Source organism: Leguminivora glycinivorella, chromosome 3 (assembly GCF_023078275.1).
Source record: "Leguminivora glycinivorella isolate SPB_JAAS2020 chromosome 3, LegGlyc_1.1, whole genome shotgun sequence".
NCBI classification, from domain to species: Eukaryota; Metazoa; Arthropoda; class Insecta; order Lepidoptera; family Tortricidae; genus Leguminivora; species Leguminivora glycinivorella.
This window is the reverse complement of record NC_062973.1, coordinates 19,648,666-19,669,955: the sequence shown is the minus strand read 5'-3', so window position 1 is coordinate 19,669,955 and position 21,290 is coordinate 19,648,666. Positions and strand designations below refer to the sequence as shown.

The following is a 21,290-nucleotide window of genomic DNA, read 5'->3' as shown; positions in this document are numbered from 1 at the left end:
TACTCAGGAACAAATATCTGTGCTCTTCACATAAATAAATGCCCTTACCAGGATTCGAACCCGGGACCGCGGCGTGTGGGCTCTAACATGTGTGTTCCGATATTTGTAAACACTTTGCCCGGTCTGATATATCTGATGATAGCGACTGCACCTCCACCGCGACCTAAAACAATGGGATAAGTATTAAGCCCTCTCTTAACTTAGTAAGGGTGCGCGCCAACTGTGGACACAGTTGCTCGGCGACTTTCGTATTTGTATGAAAAGTTGCGTCGCCTCGTGTGCGCACTTTCATATTAGGCCATGGTCGCGACAAAAAAGTTGCTTCGAAAAGTAGCCCATGTACGCACCCTCTAAGTTAGGTAATTTTAAATTTTCGTTTGACCGTCTTTAGAATAAGTTTTTTTCCGTTTTATTTTACGTATTATTTAGTCATACTGACATATTTTCATACTAGTAGAATAATATTCTTCCAAATATTTAAATATTATTAAGCTACGTAGTCAAAAAACACTCACAAAAAATATTCAGGTTGGCTGATTTAAAAACTGAACGCAGTCATGAAAAATACACGACCTATTAAACTAATTTGAAAAGTAAATTCTGTAAAAAAATTCTAAACAATTCCACCAAAAAAGCCGCGAACAACCACGGCCTGAATTAATAAACACGGCGAACAAGGCTCGAACAGTTTTAATTAAATGTCCAGCGGAAATTCACAATTTCAATCGATGCCGAATCGATTCATTTCACGTTCAATTGTGTCAAATCGTTCCTATTAAATTAACCACCTGCTTAACATTGTGATTATAAAATCACCCGTCCTGTTCTAACGAGTTAGTAAATACGTTAGTGAGAGTGAGAAGAAAGTCGAAAGTATTTCGATAAAATCATGAAGGAAGCGGTGATGGAGCGAACATCCGGACCTATTGTGGGTGATTCCGTCCTTGAATGTCTTCACTAATTACTGAGCCACGGACAATTAGTGTGACAGCGTTTGTCTTTTATTTTTATAATTGAAAACGGAAGTTTTATCGCGGTAAATGACAGTTTTATATGTTTGCGAGGTTTCCGAAGGAGTGCAATCGTAGTTTTTTTAGATGGTTAAAAAGAATGAACCTGTTTGAAATGAATTAACGTCTGGTTCATTTAACTAGAGAACGAATAGAATTGTATTTTAAGCGGTCCCACTGCTATATGAAAATTCTTAATTGAAATACATAGATGCCATAAAGTAAAGAAAAAGCGATCAAGTCCACTGGTGGCGTGGCCAATAGTAAGACGCATAAGCTGAAGGTCCGCGTTAGATTCCCGGCTCGCTTTTCTGTCATTATATGGTATCTATTTTAATTTATAAATTGATTAATTACTTGTTGCTTTTACCTGTTACATTTTTTAATTTTCAATTAGGTACTCAATGAGACATACATTTTCTAATAACGACTATTCCTGTTGTCATCTAAACCGCATAACGGCGTAGCAATCAACAAATCCTGTCAAATTAATTCCGAGCACCGACCTCAAATGTGATTACAGTCCATTTGCAATGTTCATTGTCGGTGACGTGGCTGTTTATTGCTTAGCGAGTCCGCTTTTTTGGAACTGACCGATAATGATTTAAAATACAGTAAGAAAATATTTATACGAGTAGTGCCGATTCACTATCACTGGCGTGAAAATCCTTTTTCAGTACAGATGGTGTTTTTTTTACGCACTAGTGCGAGAAGTGGTTCATTATATGCCAGGTCGAAACTTCGGAGGCTCATCTGTACTGAAAAACGTCGTACGATACACGTGCGAAAAGGAAATTCGTAACTCGTGTCGATTTAAAACACTCCCTTCGGTCGTGTTTTAATTTATCGCCACTCATAATTTTAGAACAAAACGGGACTTAATCGCGTAAACACTTACATTTATATTGCATTTATGTAAGCGTGAAAAAACACCGAGGGACACACCGGCTGATGTCGTGAGTGTTGTGTGTAGGCAAAGTGACAACCCTAGCGCAAAAGTGAATAATCAAGAACAAGTGCGGGTAGTTCGAGAAACTCGCGCGGCTAGAAGATGTTGATGCAATTCCTCGCCAGTCTACCCGTGACCACGAACATAATGTGATGTTCGAAACGTCGGGCCTAATATAAATGTAAGTGTTTACGCGATTAAGTCCCGTTTTGTTCTAAAATTATGAGTGCAAATCGTGTTAGTCTAAATCAATATATTATCGCCACTCGTTTCGAACTTCCTTTTTTACGCACTTGTATCGTAATGTACTATTTCATCACATTTGCTGTTTAAAGATCTCATTGCGTCTACGTCCACTGAAGAATAATGTACTATTTTATTCCCAAGGGAGTAATGGATTTGGTTTTAAAAATTAATACAATCCGTACAAAGCAGGCAAAGGATGTTTCAATCAGCCAAGGGTTTTTTTGCACAACTATTACAGTTTGACTATTAAGCTAAAAAAAAATTTATACGGTATGAAAAATGCATTTTATTTGTTTTACAATTATTTCAGTGTATTTTACATTTATTTTGTAAATTTCACGTAGATAATTCGTTATAATTGAAATAAACACCAAGACAACATTTATACATTTATTTATTAATCCAACCATCAATACAAGATATAGACTGATTGTATTAAGTATAATGTGCGGACCACATTATACTTAATACACCCGTGAATGATATGACAACAGATTAGATACGTTATACTTAAATCACCAATATAGTACACTGAACAGGTTTGTAGCTCCGTAGTTCGTGGCTGCTAGACGGCAAGTGCCCGTTACTGCCTCGTGCTTGCCCTCTTATAACGTCGGGTTTGACAGTTGCGGATGTACGTCACGGTATCATCGTCGTGGTGGCGCCATCAATGCCAGGATTGCCAGGGCGACAACATCCGGCCGTCCTGCGTCACGAGTTACTCCTGGAACTCGTTAGGACCTGATGCGGAAGCTGTGAACATAAATACACATAGTTATAACGTATGTCAACGATAAGAATAATATAATAGCATTCAGTTCCATTATTCCATAGCATATGAAATGTTTGAAAGTATCTTGGTTTAAACTAGGTAATGTCATAATTACCCTAGTCGTGTATCACCAAATACAATATGCAATAGTGTTCATCACAGATTTCTACTGCATATTATCTCACAATTCATAGCTCATGGAATGTTCAAAGCTTTAGCATTAGGTCTTTTATAATAAATTTTGCAAATGTATTATGCAATGTAATTGAATATAATATGTTTTACTGAAACAGTCTTTCACAACGACATAAATTAATCGCATAATTAAGTTTTATATATCATAAATAAATACCTTTCATCGACAACATCCGGTTACTCCTCTACATATATGAATCCTTGGTTACATATTTTCTACGCAAGCCGTTCCATCATACCTTTTCCATCATTCCTTAATGCTGTGACATCGATAGGATTTTTTTAATTATCGTCAACAATTGCATCACTCGAATCCTGTATCCGAAAAACACCTCATTAGGTACTGCGGCTGTTTTGTTGACAGTGCTATCACCTGCTTTGCTGGATACTAGGTATATGCATATCCCATTAATATACTCTGTCTCGGCCGTTCGAGCGAGGTACGGCTGTCGCGATAATATGACGTCTTATATGCCTAGCGTTGCAATACTCTAAATAACTTTGAAGTAAATGCGCTACCCGCGTCACAATCAGTCGTTCTGGGTTACCAAAAGTCTTATAAATCTTCGTTAGCTCGCAAATTACAAATGTAATTTTAATGTTTTTAACTGCAGAGATGAATACAAAATGAAGGAATCCAGTAATTTACTTTATTTCTTATTACTTTAGTTTACTTTGTACCTATTTTATATGGTCAATGAAATAAATATATGTTTACTGTTATGTTTTGAGTATTAAAAGCGGACGATGGAAAAACCTTTATTACCTAACACTTTATATTCATTAAATGTCCGTTTATTAGACTCGGCCTCCCCTGACAACAATACAAATAGAGAGTCTTGTACAGTAACTGACAATAACCAGTCATCTTCAGTTACATATTAGGTACGGAATAAGTTTCGTTACTATCCATTGACAGCTCACCCTATGGCGTTACGTCGAACAAACCGATTTACTTATACGTGGCACTATTTTTGTTTAATGAACGTATACATATTTAAATTTATTTAACGCAAACAGTCTGTAGTGATTTTAAATTGAATAACCGTTAAATAATGACAGAATCGTTATACGATTGCTAAATAATTGCTAAATAATTCTAATAATTTAACGGAGTGAAATGTCTTTTCATCTTTTGTCGTTTGTAGGCTATAAAAATGAACTAGCCGTTCCCCATTTTCAGTCAAAATCATCATAATAGGTACTGAATAGCATCTGTATAGAAATTAATCTGCAATTTAGGGTCAAAATTTCAAGCACTGCATTGTATTAATCAGTAAACTTTTCTTTTAGATCGGCTTATTTGACGTCAGTTTTATTAATAATTACACACAAGATGTTTTACTTAGACTAGTCAAATCTTGCCATTTACACTGAGGGTACTTTGAGAAAATATTGTTTACTATTAGCTTTATGCTCGCTAGATAAATCTGCACTCGAATTAATGACTACGTTTTTTTATGCTTAAGACTTCTGCCGGATCAAACGTGTGATGATGCTTTTGTGCTTCTTGAAATTTCGTTCTACATATTAGAAAATTAGACCCATTTAACATGGTCAACAACATATGGTTGTAAATACGTTGTTAGCCGCAACTGCTTCGGTAACTACGAAAGGAACGTCATGTCTAAACCCTTAAACTAATAGGTTTTATTTTGAATGGTTGTAATTTATAACGATGTATTAGGTCTGCTGCTAACAGTGAAAACATACCACAATATAATATAAAAAGAAAACCAATTAAAAAAAAAACGCATCACACTCTGTATCATTTAAATTTACCTTTTATAAAACTTTCATCTTGCGTGAGACTTCAATAGATTATATTTAAACTTCAACTTCTTTCTCAGGTTTAGGCTTTAATTTAGATTTGCACGCAGCTTCTATATGACCAATTTTACTACATAAAGTACAACGGATAGTATCTTTCACCATACACGTATTTCTTTTATGTCCCATTTCGCCACATCGATAACAACCCTGGTTATTTAACTGATTTCGACTGCTAGAAGGTGTCTCAGTTTTGACGGCAGAGTCCGACCTATCGTCATTATTATGGCTTGTTGAACCATTGTTTCCATACGCTGGCTTAGTATACGAATGAGTCTTTTGAATAGGGGGCTTATCAGTCGCAGTGTACGTCCTACCATGCAAAAATGCAGCTAAATCTTCACAGTATCTAAAGTTACCTGCCTCAACTGCCGTACTTATATTGCTATCGCCAATTGAACCAACAATAATTGAATTGATATCCCTCTCACTAAATCTTAGCAGCAATCTATCAATTTTACCCTTTTTTTGAAAGAAAAACTCGTAAAGAGACTGATTAGGCAAGGGCTTTGTGTCGACTAACTGTTTGAGCAAATTGAACATGCACCGTTTCGTTTGGAAAGTGTCCGACAACGTTTTACGCCATTGACGCCATTTCCATGACGTCCACCGAGTTTCGTTTTTCTGAAGAGAATCTAACTACGTTTTAGCAGAATTACGTAATTTTTGCAACGCTTGGTATTTAACCATATTATCCGACCAACCGAATGCACTCGCGTTAGCTTGAACCACATTTAACCACATGTCTATATCGTCTACCAGAGGGTCATATTCGGGAATAACTGATGACAGGACAACGTTTTGACTCACAGTTGGCGATCTCTTACGGCCACGTTTCCTTCTTTTTCTTGAGGCATGTTCACTGCTGGAGCTTGAAGTTGCCGAGTCCGATGACGAGCTAGACGATGTGCTCGATACTGACGAGCTTGAGCTAGTGTCACGTTTCTTTGCGTGGCGCCTCGACTTTTTCCGATGGCGTGGCATGGCGTGGTGCTGTTACTCTTCACTTCTGATGAAATAAACACCAAGACAACATTTATACATTTATTTATTAATCCAAAACATCAATACAAGATATAGACTGATTGTATTAAGTATAATGTGCGGACCACATTATACTTAATACACCCGTGAATGATATGACAACAGATTAGATACGTTATACTTAAATCACCAATATAGTACACTGAACAGGTTTGTAGCTCCGTAGTTCGTGGCTGCTAGACGGCAAGTGCCCGTTACTGCCTCGTGCTTGCCCTCTTATAACGTCGGGTTTGACAGTTGCGGATGTACGTCACGGTATCATCGTCGTGGTGGCGCCATCAATGCCAGGATTGCCAGGGCGACAACATAATTTGCAATCTGACAGGAAATTGTGACGGCCATCTCGATTTGCGCTTGATCGCGTTGCCATAGCAACGGGCAGTACAACACCGTAATTAATTGAAGGTTTTGCCTTATGATTTTTTTTCTCTGTGTTTTCCTCTCAAATGTGATGAAATATATTGTGTGTAACTCAGGAGGTAAGGATTTTATAAACTCGTGTCTATAACTCTCTCCAGCCTGCGGCTGTCGCGAGTTATTAACACTCGTCGACAAAATCCCCCTTACCTCCCTTGTTGCACAATATACTATATCTGTCCTCCACCCGGAAAGCGTCAAATTTCAGCTGCGCTAAACGAAGTTACCGCTTGCCGGCTCCGTCGTACAGAAAAATAGTATACACACATTGGCCAGTAATTAAGAAAGCCGCAGATCACATATCTGGCTCCGCTTCAGCCAACGATTTCATGTGATCTGAGGCATTTCTTACTTCACTGGCTAGGTATGAAATAGGCAATTGATTGACTCCAAGCGCGGTTAGTCGTATCGCGACTTGCACAGTAGAAAACGTTCGACCTATGCGATATCTAATGCATATAAATGAATATTGTTGAAAATACCAGTTCCTCTCGTATTCGAAGTTTTAGCTTTAGTTTCTAAGACTGAATCCATATACTTCCCTTACGGATAACAAAAGAAAATAAAACCGTATTTCAGAACTACCTCTACTTATTACTATAACATACTTGTAATGAAGTACATACATTACCATTTTCTCATTAAATTAATAACCGGCACTGAAAATAGCGCGCCGCCCCGCACGTAATTATTTAAAGGGATTTAGTTAAAGTGGTTATAACCGCAGTAAATTATTTTTGTGGTTCTTCGAAATTTTTAAATAGGGGTAAATGCAAAATTTCAGTTTTTATATTCAATTTTTACACCATGAACGACTTATAGTAAGAAAGTCACTTTGAAACTACATACTTATGTGTAGATGGCATCAGACTAAGCAAAGCTATGCATGTGGACAGAAAGAAAAAGTCGCTTTTTTTAATTTAATTACTTATCCTGCATATAATAACCCAGCAGCAATAATTAGAATAAAAATAGCCAGTGATATAGCAGAGAGATTTAATATGTTAAGCAACATTTAAAATTAAAACATCTAAAGCTACGATGCCACAGACAGACACACACACACAGACAAACAGACAGACAGACACGTCAAACTTATAACACCCCGTCGTTTTTGCGTCGGGGGTTAGAAACCTAAGTATAGTTTTAGAGTTGTGGTAAAATATTAAAAACAAATAGACAAATTATCCGTTCAGTTCCGCGCGGCGCGCCGATTCTTTCCTTCTTTTCTAGAAGCTTCTCTGACTTCTCTCTTAAGTTCCTTATGTTCCAAACCTCAGTCTTTTCATTTGATTGTGGTGACTAAGGACCCTGCAGAATTTTGAAGACCGCCTCATTTCATCTACTAGTATTTCACTCGCCCGAGCTCACAATTTGTGCCCGTGCTCTAGGCGCAGCGTAAATGACGCGAGGAAGGCAACGGAGAGCAATTTGGCAGGAATTCCTGCCAGTTTGAGGCAATAAGACTGGTTCCTAGCTAAAATTATTTGAATAAGGAACGTTAGAATCGATTTTTGAGGCTTTTACGATTATGACTCGTTTAATGTTATTGTTTTGCGAGCACAAATAGCAGTAACATTTTAACAATTTCCAGTCGGTTGTTTGCTTACATTTGTTTTAAACTTTTCACCAACATTCTAATTAGGATTGCGAAGGAAATTAAATATTCAAATCTGTCCTTCAAACTACGTTACTAAATGTTTCACTGAGATACGGCAGATTGAGTCGGTTTATTTTATTTGTAATTCTAAAAAGTTTATGACCGTTTCACAAATAAACGTATCCTAGAAAACTCTGCAGTCTAAATCATATTTATAGAAAACTTTGCAATAAGAATTTACGTAGGTAATAATAGTACATTACGATACAAGTGCGTAAAAAAGGAAGTTCGAAACGAGTGGCGATAAATTAAAACACGACCGAAGGGAGTGTTTTAAATCGACATGAGTTACGAATTTCCTTTTTGCACGTGTATCGTACGACGTTTTTCAGTACAGATGAGCCTCCGAAGTTTCGACCTGGCATATAATGAACCACTTCTCGAACTAGTGCGTAAAAAAACGACCATCTGTACTGAAAAATACGTAATATTCCTACTCCAGAAAACGATAAATTCCAAACGGAACTTTCAAAACATTAAATTCCGCCACTCTAATCACATTAACGGCCATTATTTCAACAAATATGCCCATAAAAGTCCATAGGTAACAGAACGCCTACAGATGTACCTACTCGCGGAACAACTTTAGAGGAGAGATTTGGCACAGCTCGCGCTGAGTTGGGATCGGCATTACATTGGACATTATTGAGCCGCGCCAAAACATTCTAGAGCATTGTTCATTTCCTTTTCTAAAGTATTTATTTAAAAAAATGCGTATTTTTGTATCATCAAGAACTGTTACTTTCTCTTGTTTTGAATCATCATGAATATCATGATTTACAAAATAATCGTGTTTTATATTATTGGTTTCGTTTTGAGTAGTTTCTTAGTGCAAATCAAAATATGCGTCGTGATATTTGATTGTTACACTCAGTTATTTAATAATTTGATTAATTTTATTTTCATTCTTCTTTATAAACCTAAGTTCATAGTCTCTCTGTAGAAACAACTCGGACGGATTTGGCACGGCGCGCGCTAAGTTGGGATTCTAGGACGTAGTTCATGCCAGCTTGGTGTGTAATCGAGTTATAGTCATTTAAATTATAAAGAATTTATTTCAAAAATACATATTTTTGTATGATCAGGAACCATTCATAATTCATAATTCATAATTCTTTATTCGCATTTAAAAAGTGTTAACATGATAGGTCTTACATAAATTGTGTGTACCAACTTTTTAGCTGTGTTTTGGCAGCATGCAAATTATACAATAACTAAAACTACATTAAAAATTAACTTAATTACTTAACTTATTATTAAACTAAGGTATACAATATGTACAATATTTACAGCATATCTTACTCTGTTGATACTTCCCCATTACTATCCACAAATTCTTTAATCAAGTAGAACAGTTTTGCCATTAGCCATTTGAATAGTGCATTTTTAAATTTATTGCATGGTAGGTCTGTTATATCCTGTGGTAGCTTATTATAAATCGTGACACACATAGAATAACAGTTACTTTTAAAAGCGGCAGTTCTTCGTTGTTCTTTATTGTTTGCTTTGATTCATCATCATCTTCAATAGGTGAATGTTTTCAACGATGTCTTATATTATCGATTTGTACTAAGCGGTTACTTGACTATAAATAAACAAAAATAGTTATCATGAATATCACTGCTGGCCTAGTTGGAAATTGGAAATCGAACCCAAGTCTTCAGCTTACGCGGCTTTCGTCTTTGCCACTAGACCACCCGAACACCGTGGTACCCGTCGATGTTATTGCATGGTTATTTATCTTATTGTGTTATCAAATAAAATATAAATTGAACAATATTCATTAAAATGGTAACCAACTGGCACCTAATTTATTGTAAAGAGGAAATCAAAATGTTGCTTGCAGACTGCTTATAATTTGTAAGTCAGCATATTCCCGTGCTCCAAATTTTGCTTATTCCATATCGTTTCCGTTGAAACGGTAAAATATTGATAAGGATGCAGCTAAGGTGTCTGCCAAGTTTAACCTGCATATTGCAAACGTTCTGTCTCTCTCGCACTTTGATAAACATTTAATGGAAATACCGTTGTCTCGCTCACTCGTCTTAATATTTAATGGTAAATGTGTCTAGCCGGTCTAGCTGTATCTTTTTATTTTTATTGCGGATACCTGATAGTTGTACTGTTTACTGAGTGAGTACACGTGAGTCTAAGAATGTTTCGTCTATTCAGTTTCGAAAATTAACAAGTTAGTGCTGGAAATCGGTCTTTAAATAAGTAAAGAACAATTTACTTAGCCTCTACACATTTTTATTCGCTTCTATGAATACATATTTATGTTACATCACAAGATTTAGGCGCCGTTCGTATTAAAATTACACCTACTTATTACATACATATTCAATGCAATTATATTGCAATGCAAATATGCAGTAATGGTAACCTTTATGTACAAAATTCCTTTAGTTTCTTCCGTGCAAATAGGTTGAAAGTTGAAATTCCACTTATATAATTTTGCTGCACATGAATAATAATAAAAAAATATCCTGTTTTAACGGGTGTTTTTCCTTATAAACAGTTTCATAGCCACCATAAAAACAACATAATGAAAACACACGTATCACAAGCACCGATCAATGTCCACTCCCATTAACTATCGATACGAGATAGCATATGTAAAATTTCAGCCTCTGTTATTACACACCCTGTGTTTATGTCCTTTTAATGTGTGTTCCAATAGCTAATCAAGCACACATGAGTCGAACGGGAATTTCACAGTAATCACAGTGCAGGCTCTGGTCTCGAAATTTTTACCATTATTTTATATCATTTTTTTTTAATTGATGATATCGTCACGCTATTATCATCGCATCTCCAGCCATAAAAGCAAAGCTATCCCATTCTTAGAAACATGACATGTACCAAGAAGTCCAAGAATAAGGACTAAGGAGGCAACTCGTTCGTTTCTTCTTAGAACTCCTTAGTCCTGAGGTGTCCTTTACACTACATGGGGTTGAAGAAACGTGTAGTCAGAGCGCGCAAGAGTATATAACACAAAGGTCGCCCTTCCGATGTTGATTATGTAAATGGCACTTCCGACTAGGTCGCTCGCTTGGCTCGCTTGCTGTCGTGATTTTTCTCAATGCGCTGGATGTGGTCAGCAACATTTATTCTTCCCACATTTTTCTTGTTATCTGGTTTGTGATAATGAAGGAAATGTCTATTTTATTAAATAAAAACTTTTTGGTTAGCCTACAAGTTGGTCTCGTATGTATTTGATAACTTTTGGAATGACACTACTGTAATAACTAGTTGCACATCGCCAACCGCAGTTTGCATGCGGTGTACGTTTTAAATAAGTTTAAAATTTAATCAAAAATAAAGCGATGTGTACGTGAATAAAATTAAGTATTTTAAATATGTAGGTATTTAGTATAAACGGTACGTATAAATAATATAAAGAGCATGAATATAAGACAATCTTTGAGGCGAATGAACGTCCAAATGCTAATAATGAACAAATAATAAAATTATATTCGGCAAAGATGGACAGTATCTCAATAAAAGCCCAATTATGATATTTTATTTTTATTATTCCTCAGTTATCCGATGTGCTTAGAAAACTCGATACCCATTTTGCAAGTTTCTTGCTTGAGCAATGTATGAACCCGTATTGTGTTTGTACATTTTATTGGATTTGTATATGCACGTACATGCGTTTTGTTTAATACATACCTATATAATTATACAGGTACATTTGATACCCAAGTGACTATAAACTCGGTTCTAACCTGCGTACTACAATATGAAATAGTTCTTTTTATATCTTAACTTTTCTTATAACCACTATACGCCATTTTATTTTATTCAACTCAAAAGTAACGAAGTATGCAGACACCAATAAAAGCTCCTCCCTCACAAAGGCAGACGTCCCAAGATTTCCACATTACTATGTTATTGAAGCATTTCATTTACTTCGAGGTTTCCATCAGCACTGTTTTATCTTTTAATCCTAATTGCTTTTTATTTATACTTAATGCGTTCCGAGATAATTCCAAACTAAATACCACTTGAAATCACTGCCATATTTCATGGTTCAAGTACTAGATATAAATATTTTTTTAAGGCGCAACATCAAAGGAAATCGTAAAGAGAAATGTAAGTAGTTTTCAACGAATTTGCAATTTATGGTGCTGCGTGGCGCTTAGCTGTAACACTGGGCGTTGAATTACATTGTATGTTTCATGTTCGGTGACATAAAGATAATATAATATTATTTCTCGGAACGAAACCACACGTAGACCGGTAATAAGATATTTGCATGACATCGCACAGGCGTTTACTGTGGATTATAGAGGAATAAGGAAAGAGTTGTAACTTTTATTTGTAGTGACATCTAGCGTCATCACGCGTCAACTAGTGTAAATTATCAGTACTGCTACTTGTCAATAGATGTCGCGACGAACAAAAAGTCTAATGCTCAACAATTTTTAGCTAATATTACAATAGTATTAATCAGTACTCTGTTTTCAATTCCTGCTTGTAATATAAGTTGAATACTGTTTTAATATTACATTTTTGGCAGACGAGACATTGTTGATACCTAGTGTCGAGTAGAGGTACTGATAATTAACGCTGTTTGGCGCGTGATTGACGCTAGATGGCACTACAAATATGGAGTTACAAACTCTTTCCTTACTTGTTCCTCTATGCTGTGGATGTACTTAATCCAGGAATTTATACAAGGCGTAAATTGTATTATTTTAATGCTTTTCTAGTTGTTTCTCAAAAACTTTAAGCTCTGGCAGCTAAGATATTTGCATAAAATGCGCTCGCACACACCACACAGTAGGGCAAAAGATTTCCATACTATAAGTACTACTTGTGTAATATTATGTTCCCTGTGTTTTCCTTCACTTTACTTAACGCTATTTACTTGATACAAACCACGTATGCGTTAAGAACTATTATCTCCCAAATCTCTTTATTCATTGACTTTACTCTCGATATGTTACGTTATTAGCGGTAATCCTCACATGACAAAACAAATTGAATTATTAATGAAAGCTGAATTTAAACTGTTATTGTACCTCGCACTGTATCAGGATCGTTGTCTAAGATATCGAGACAAAGAACTTTCTTATGCATAGCAATTCCACCACAAGATTAAGTTCGCTGAATTCCGATTTAAACGTATACCATTAGTGTAAAATACATTGTTTCACGAGATTTGGATATTTATTTATTTGGATATTTACGTATTTAACGTTTGATTACTTGAAATATTGAAAATTCTAAAATTATTTATACATTTTTAAAGCGCAAATGGTTAAAACAATATTTGAACTGTACAAAGCCGATTGATACTCGTAATCCATGTTAACACACTTGTGACGTTGTATAGTTCTGGTTACAAGGTTTCGGTTTAATTACATTTTAGGACTTCCGGTTCGGGTGCCATCTTAGCGGCATCGTATCGTGAATAATTTCTCCTTCTCTTGCTCATTAATGTTGTTAAAAGTGTAATATCGATAGCTTATTATGTAGTAAACTAATGTTATAGTGAGAAGCTGATGAAGAATTAATCTCGAAACGCGTTTAGCCCCTTTTTTGTCTTCGACGGCCGATAGTCCACGTGCCCTTGTAAAATCTAGCTATCAATTTACAAGTGCCAACTACCGAACAACGTCGCACTTACCGTAACAAAATCTAAAACAATTAGCTTATATCACCTTGACACTGGCAAAATAGTCCCACCAAATGGGACTGAGGCCATTTATATATATAAAAAAAAATACATTTTAAACGAGTTCATATCCCTCATTAACTTTGACACCGAGCCTTGTGGTTTGTCTAAAATAACACAAAATACTCGATTTCATTCAAATCCCACGTAAATTATCCAGTGGATAAGCGGTTTTATTTTATCACAGTGAAAATCATCGACCACATATACTTGATACCATATCCATATCACGAGAGTCTGGTTTTACGTCTTTCGACGAAATGTCCGTGAACGTTATAAAACTGATAAATTACCTACTACAAAAATTACAGCAACATTTCCCTGAAACTGCTCCAAAGGAAGTAAAACCAAAAATCAATACAGGTATTCTTAGGAGAACCAACACAAGTCTAGGACACTCAATTTATTATGCATCAATACCGCACAAACTGGATCGGATCTAGACACGAAAACGTGCTCAACCGAATAGATGGAAACGTTCGGATGCTCAGTTTATGGCCGTCTGCCGAGCCGTGAAACTGGGGCAAGTCTGCTAACTGAACTACTTGCTATTCAGCAGTTCGGGTCTTTACCCGATTAGCGATACAGACTTACCTGTACAAAGGGTGGAGCGAAAAAACACTTTTCTGGAATTACCAAACCTAATAGTTATCAATCAATGCCCCTTAGTCTATGAAGCCTTTGTGCAAATTTTCAGCTTTTTAAATCAACATCTTCTGCCTCCGCATTAGGGTTGAAATTTTGAAAATCTCATACAAACCTAAAAATTCAACTTTCAGATAAAAAAAAATTTTCGGCAGTATTATGTTTAGTATATGTTATTGATACATATTATTATGAGAAACTACAAAAAGTTGCGAAAATAGCGTCAAGAATAGCCAAAGTTTGTCTAGTTTCAGTACATTCGCCAAAATAGCCGCTATAAAACCGCCTTCAAAAAAAAGCGCGTTACAAAACACGTAGAAACTAAAAAGCAAAAAATAATAAACCTTTGAATTCAGATTTCTTATCGTATTGCAATAATCTAAACATCCAAATTATAAACAAATCAATTATTTTTGTAGTCGGTGCCAGACCTGTTCGTCGCCTTGCTATATTGCCTGTTTGGCCCCACCCAACCATACTCAGGCTGGCCCCGACTCCAAAAATAATTGATTTGTTTATAATTTGGATGTTTAGATTATTGCAATACGATAAGAAATCTGAATTCAAAGGTTTATTATTTTTTGCTTTTTAGTTTCTACGTGTTTTGTAACGCGCTTTTTTTGAAGGCGGTTTTATTTTTTGTTAAAAAGTTAATTTATTTGTTGATTTTTAGTGGTTCCTATTGATATTATATGTATCAATCCGAATATATGTACAGTAGTGAAAGAATTATCCTTTAACTCCTAACCATTGAGGAGTTGACCTTCCATCATCAGCTCAGCCACATAAAATTATTACCATCAGGCGTAAATACTGGTGTACCTTTGAAAAATACATTAAAAACATTACATGTGCCTATAACATTTGAAGAGTTCCCTCGATTTCTCCAAGATCCCATCATCAGACCCCGACTTGGTGCCAATGGGACCATCTCGGGGTTATACCCGTTCGATCAAAAAAAAAATTTTGAAAATCGGTCCACGATTCTCGGAGATATCGAGTAACATACATACAAAAAAAAAAAAAAAAAAAAAAAAAAATCAGTCGAATTGAGAACCTCCTCCTTTTTTGAAGTCGGTTAAAAATACTGAAAATTGGCAATTTTTAACGCTATTTTCGCAATTTTTGGTAGTTTTTTGTAATAATATGTATCAATAATGTATACTGAACATAATACTGCAGAAAAACATTTTTTATCTAAAAGTTGAATTTTCAGGTTTGTATGAGATTTTCAAAATTTCAAACCTAATGCGGAGGCAGAAGATGTTGGTTTAAAAATATGAAAATTTGCACAAAGGCTTCTTAGACTAAGGGGCATTGATTGATAACTATTAGGTTTGCTAATTCCAGAAAAGTGTTTTTTCGCTCCACCCTACGTGTACATTAATACTTTGTTCAAAGGCGTTTGGTTCACAGAAAAGCTCCTCACTAGCGGCTGTAGACGTGTCTATTGTTCACTGTTCAGCCAAATCTCGTACGTGTTCTTCAGAAAAGTGGTGCTTGTATCGGAAGCATATTCGCTCTTTAGACAAATTCTAGTTGAGATGCTAACCATTGTGGGTGTCCATTGTTACATCAGGTTAGGAAAGCGGAGATCCTTGTGATGTTGCTGGAAGGAGAGAGAGAGAGCTAAAGGCACAAACACATATTTGTACAATGAGACAATAGCACGGTGCAATTACATCTCCCGTATCCTGCATGTCCCAACACAATGATAGTCGAAAGTATCTCGCTCGCAAGGACTAAGGACTATTAGTTTATCCTACTCCGTTGAGTTTACCACGCGCCATCATTATGCTAGCCCGGCAGGACCGAGCCGCAATACGCATAATGTGCTGTAAATGTACAGTGAACTACATTTTTTTTATCTAATTATTTTTATTGATTGACTATTACTTTTCATTCAAAAAAGTTGTATGTAAAATACTGAACTCGGTGGCCATGTCCATAAAATACTATTCGGCATTATAAACGCCAGCCGTAAAATACACGGCATGTGAAACAAAATACAGTCGATTAAATTTTAAACGTTATTTTATGAATTACTGAATCATGGAAAATTATTAAAGAACAAACGAAACAAAACAAAAAAACACAAAATCATATTGAAGCGATAATTAATGATGATGGTAAATGCATTACTAATACAGAAGAAATCGCAAACTCCTTTAATAATTTCTTTTCTTCGGTTGCAGAAAAAACGGCTGGGCACCTAATTAATGACAAAAAAACATGCAAAGACTTCCTATGTAAAGTTGAACGTCCAAACACGCGTATCAAGTTTATTCCAATTGATAGAGTTGAATTATTTAAGACAATAAAGAAGTTGAAGGATAAATGTTCCAAAGACGTATATAATGTAGATTCTCGTTTTGTTAAAAAAATATTCTTAGGAAATAGCTACTTACTAGAAATCTTACTAAATATTATTAACAGCTGCCTAACAGAGGGTATATTTCCACAATGTCTCAAAATAGGGAAAGTAATTCCACTTCATAAGAAAGGAGCAACAGAGGACCCTAACAATTATAGACCTGTTTGCATACTTCCAGCTGTGTCTAAAATATTAGAGTCTGTAATTAAAAATAAAATAACCGAGTATTTCGATAGTTACAGTTTGTTTAATTCGAACCAATATGGGTTCCAAAAGGAAAAATCAACAGGAATGGTGTTGCGTAAAGTTATAGATTTCGTGCTTTCAGCCTTGGACAGATCACAAAAATGCTGTAGTATTTTCTGTGATCTGTCTAAAGCGTTTGACTGTATCCGCCATGATGTTCTATTAATGAAATTGGATTACTATGGATTTAAACACCAAGAACTTAATTTGATAAAAAGCTACCTAAATAACAGAAGTCAAAAAGTAAATATCAATGGCACATCTTCAAAAGAAATAGTCGTAAATGTTGGTGTACCACAAGGATCTAGCTTGGGCCCAATTTTATTTTTAATATATGTTAATGATTTACCGGAATGCATACCCAATTACGCTATGGTTACCCTATTTGCAGATGACACACATGTGGGCTTAAAAGAGACTAACCTAGACAAACTGGCACAGAATATCAAAAATATCATGAAAACGCTTGGAGAATGGTTCAATGCTAACGGAATCATTTTAAACTCTAACAAAACTACATTATTGACATACCATAATAAAAATATAATTGATAGTATAAATATTAGTGAGATAGGATTAGTAAACGTAACTAACACAATATTTTTAGGATATCATATTGACAATAAGTTAAGTCACTCATTTCACATTGACAAAATTTGTAACAAAATAGCTTCAGGAAATTATGCACTATTAAAACTAAGACCCTTAATCAATCGTAAAACACTTATATCGGCTTACTATGCTCTAGTTCACGCTCATCTGAATTATGCTGTAACTACTTGGGGCAACGCAGTTGGAATAAAAAGGATTCTTATATCTCAAAAACATTCAGTGAGAATTGTATACAATCTACGCAAAGGCACTTCCGTTAGAGAATTCTTTATAAAAAGTCGAATCATGACAGTAATTTCATTGTACATATTTAACTGCCTATTAGAAATCCACAAAAGTAAGAATGATTTTAAAACGCGAAAGGACATTCATACATATAACACACGAAATAAGTATAAGCTATGCGTTCCTGCAACAAAGTTAGTCAAAACATTTAAACAAGGTATCTCCTTAAAAGTTACTCTTTATAATTTACTGCCTGTAAACGTAATAAATTTAACATGTACGGAATTTAAAAATAAACTGAAACGTTTCTTTCAATGTAATCCGTTCTATTCAATCAATGAATTTACTGAGAAAATGAAAAATAATGTACATCTTATATGAATTATATCTTTGTTTTATATAAGCTATTTTAAGACATTGCATGATTAGTTTTAGCAATGACCTGTAATTGACTTGCTAGATGTAACGTGTTTTGTTACTTGGCCAAATAAAGAAACTTGAAACTTGAAACTTGAAACTTATATCTTGTCTATGCCGTGAAACTATATTATTACCTGCATTTACTAGTTTTTAGTTATTATTTTATTTATTACATGTAGTATTCGTCATTTAATATTATGGTGATGTGTCTAATAAATGTAATACTTGTTTTATGGAATAATAAAATTAAGGTTAGTTTTTTATCAATCTGTAATATTAATTACGCTATAGTTTGTAATTATTATAAATATAAATATTATAGGACATTCTTACACAGATTGACTGAGGCCCACGGTAAGCTCAAGAAGGTTTGTGTTGTGGGTACTCAGACAGCGATATATATAATATACATAGAAAACATCCATGACTCAGGAACAAATATTTGTGCTCATCACACAAATAAATGCAATCAGTAAACATGAAGTCATGCCTAAGTTTGCAGTGTCGCAAAGAAAGCTAGAATAGAAAATTCGTAGCAACCTTACCCTTTCGGAAATGTTCGGATTAATTCCTGCCGCTTCTTCCCGCCATTGTTTCACGCGACAGCATTTCCATCTTCATTACTTAGATGGTTGGCAGTCCTGAACTGTGCGGCTAAACTGAGAAATGAACTGTCGCCTACGGTATTTCTGGACACGACCTTGAAACCTTTTAGAACTGCAGTAAGCTCTCTGCTGTTACTGTTATCCATAAGCGATCGCTATCGCGTACTGTGATTCATTTGTTTTCTCGGAAAGAAAACACTGTCACTCTTTGTCGAAAGCCAAGCGTTTCTCATACCGTTTTCACCATAAGCGACGTCATCCTTCAAAGTTTGACGTGCGCGACTTACGTCCTTCTTCGCCGCTCATAGTTTGACGTGCACAATGTGGTTGCGTTTTACGAGCGGCCCGAAGATTTACGCTTGCCGCGTACTTTATATACGCACGGCTTATGATATTTACGATTACGGTCATGCATATTTAAGGGTTGGGTACCTACATGGATCGTTTTGATCGAACTCATTGCAAGTACCTGGTACTGAGTCTAGAAATATTTGTGGTTGTCATCGGACTTCTTAACCACATATGTGGAAAAGTGAATCGGAGAGAAATAATTTATTTAGATCGATTATACAGATCAATGTGGCTATTTTCTACGTTCAAAGTCGCCTTAACGTATATAAATTAGATAGAGAACAAACATACTTACAATTTATTGCAATACCAAGCTCATAAGACAGACTTCGAAGTTTTACTAGGTACCTACTTATAATTTAATATTTCATGCATTATCACAATATGATTAAAATTTTGAAAAAAACTTCCGACCGCGACTAGTAGACCGATTTTCATGAAACATGGCTAAGAACACTTCCGACTAACTCAGCTTTAAGACAAAAAAAAAACTAAATCTAAATCGGTTCATCCGTTCGGGGGCTACGATGCTACAGAGAGACAGACAGACAGTCAGACAAACAGACAGACAGACACGTCTAACTTATAACACCCCCGTCGTTTTTGCGTCGATTAAAAATACCTATAAAATTGTAAACCTGAATTCAACTGCACACAGCAGTCGTTATATTCCATTTCACCACTTGTCCTCTGTTTAGCTAGTCCTAGACTACACGACACTAGGTTTCGTCGCGGTCTAGCTTCACCGTTACGTCCGTGACCCCGCGACGCGGATCTCTTGCTATAGGCTTGTGCCGTTTCGTTCGTTGATCGGAGCGCTCCGATCTCGTTCAATCGCTCCCATGAACTAGTTCGCTCTTTTAGGTCTTTTGCTCATTTAGTTCAGCCAGACCAGCGATCACTGCGGTCGGAAAGATCAGAACGAATGGGACCGAATAGTGTCAAAATTATACGAATAGTCCACAGATAGTAACATTCCGGGCCGAAAGGTTGTAAGTAACCGAAGTTTAATATGAAAACTTGACTTTTTTTGTTGCTCTGCTAAGTAGCCCTCGCTCTCGGTCGGCGCAGTCACACATTCGTTCTTGATCCAAACCGCTCCCGCTCGCCGATCCTATACTGAACTAAATGAGCAAAGACCGATACTCAGACCACGGAAAGATTCAGTTCATTTCGGTCATTGATGGGATTTTATTCCTAACAGTTCATAGTTCGTGAACGACACAAGCCTATCTTGCTACTAGATGAACTATTTATTATACTCGCGGTTGCAACACAGATGTAAATACCCATATGAATTCACTTGTATTGCGGGTCTATAAGTAAATAAATAAATAAATATTATAAGGCATTTTTACACAGATTGAACGAGTCCCACGGTAAGCTCAAGAAGGCTTGTGTTGCAGGTACTCAGACAACGATATATATAATATACAAATACTTATATACATAGAAAACATCCATGACTCAGGAACAAATATCTGTCATCACACAAATAAATGCCCTTACCTATAAGTAATATCACTTTTCACAACTCGTTCACCTGGGGCTAGAATGGACTCCACACTAGCACTGGGTCTCTCCGCAGTCTAGCCTTACCTTTCGACGTTTGTGACCCCGCGGTGTAGATCTTTTGTGCATTGCCTGTACACTACCTGCATACATTTAATATTTAGATTTTATGACAATTGTAATTTAACTGAAACCATAAATGCCTCTGCCGTAGATGTATTTTCGCGAAAAGTCCTAAATGATGCTGATTGCTGATATACCTTTTCTCTAATTAAAATTACAGGTATCATAAACCTTAGTCGTGAACCAAAATACAGCATATATTTCAGTGATAACAATTTCTTTGTAGCCTCAGTTCGGCGTAGATTTTGAGAAGATTGACTGAGAAAACAAAAACATCGTAGGTCATTAAATTTCGTACAGAAAACGCCTGTAATCTTAACCTCAAAGCTTGCATATTACGTCGTTTATGTATTTTCGCTCACAAAAGT

General features: G+C 35.8%; 2 protein-coding genes across 8 annotated transcripts in view; one reads left to right on the top strand and one right to left on the bottom strand.

The window, feature by feature from the left end:
* The window catches only part of LOC125224894, a 206,470-nt gene that overhangs the window by 128,618 nt on the left and 56,562 nt on the right, over positions 1 to 21,290 (top strand). The window lies entirely within an intron of this gene.
* LOC125224895 (putative uncharacterized protein DDB_G0271974) lies at positions 2,863 to 6,251 on the bottom strand. The gene is made up of 2 exons (XM_048128402.1): positions 5,813 to 6,251; positions 2,863 to 2,958 (listed from the first exon to the last, which is right to left on the bottom strand). The coding sequence occupies exons 1-2, from the start codon at positions 5,984 to 5,986 to the stop codon at positions 2,917 to 2,919; spliced, it is 216 nt and encodes a 71-aa protein (XP_047984359.1). The 5' UTR covers positions 5,987 to 6,251; the 3' UTR covers positions 2,863 to 2,916.

What these genes read in the sequence shown, in the direction of transcription:
- LOC125224895 (XM_048128402.1), bottom strand. Translation starts at nt 5,986, where the DNA reads ATGCCACGCCATCGGAAAAAGTCGAGGCGCCACGCAAAGAAACGTGAC. An exon ending in GCCGTAAGAGATCGCCAACT is followed by an intron (nt 2,959 to 5,812) that starts GTGAGTCAAAAC and finishes TTATGTTCACAG; the next exon opens with CTTCCGCATCAGGTCCTAAC.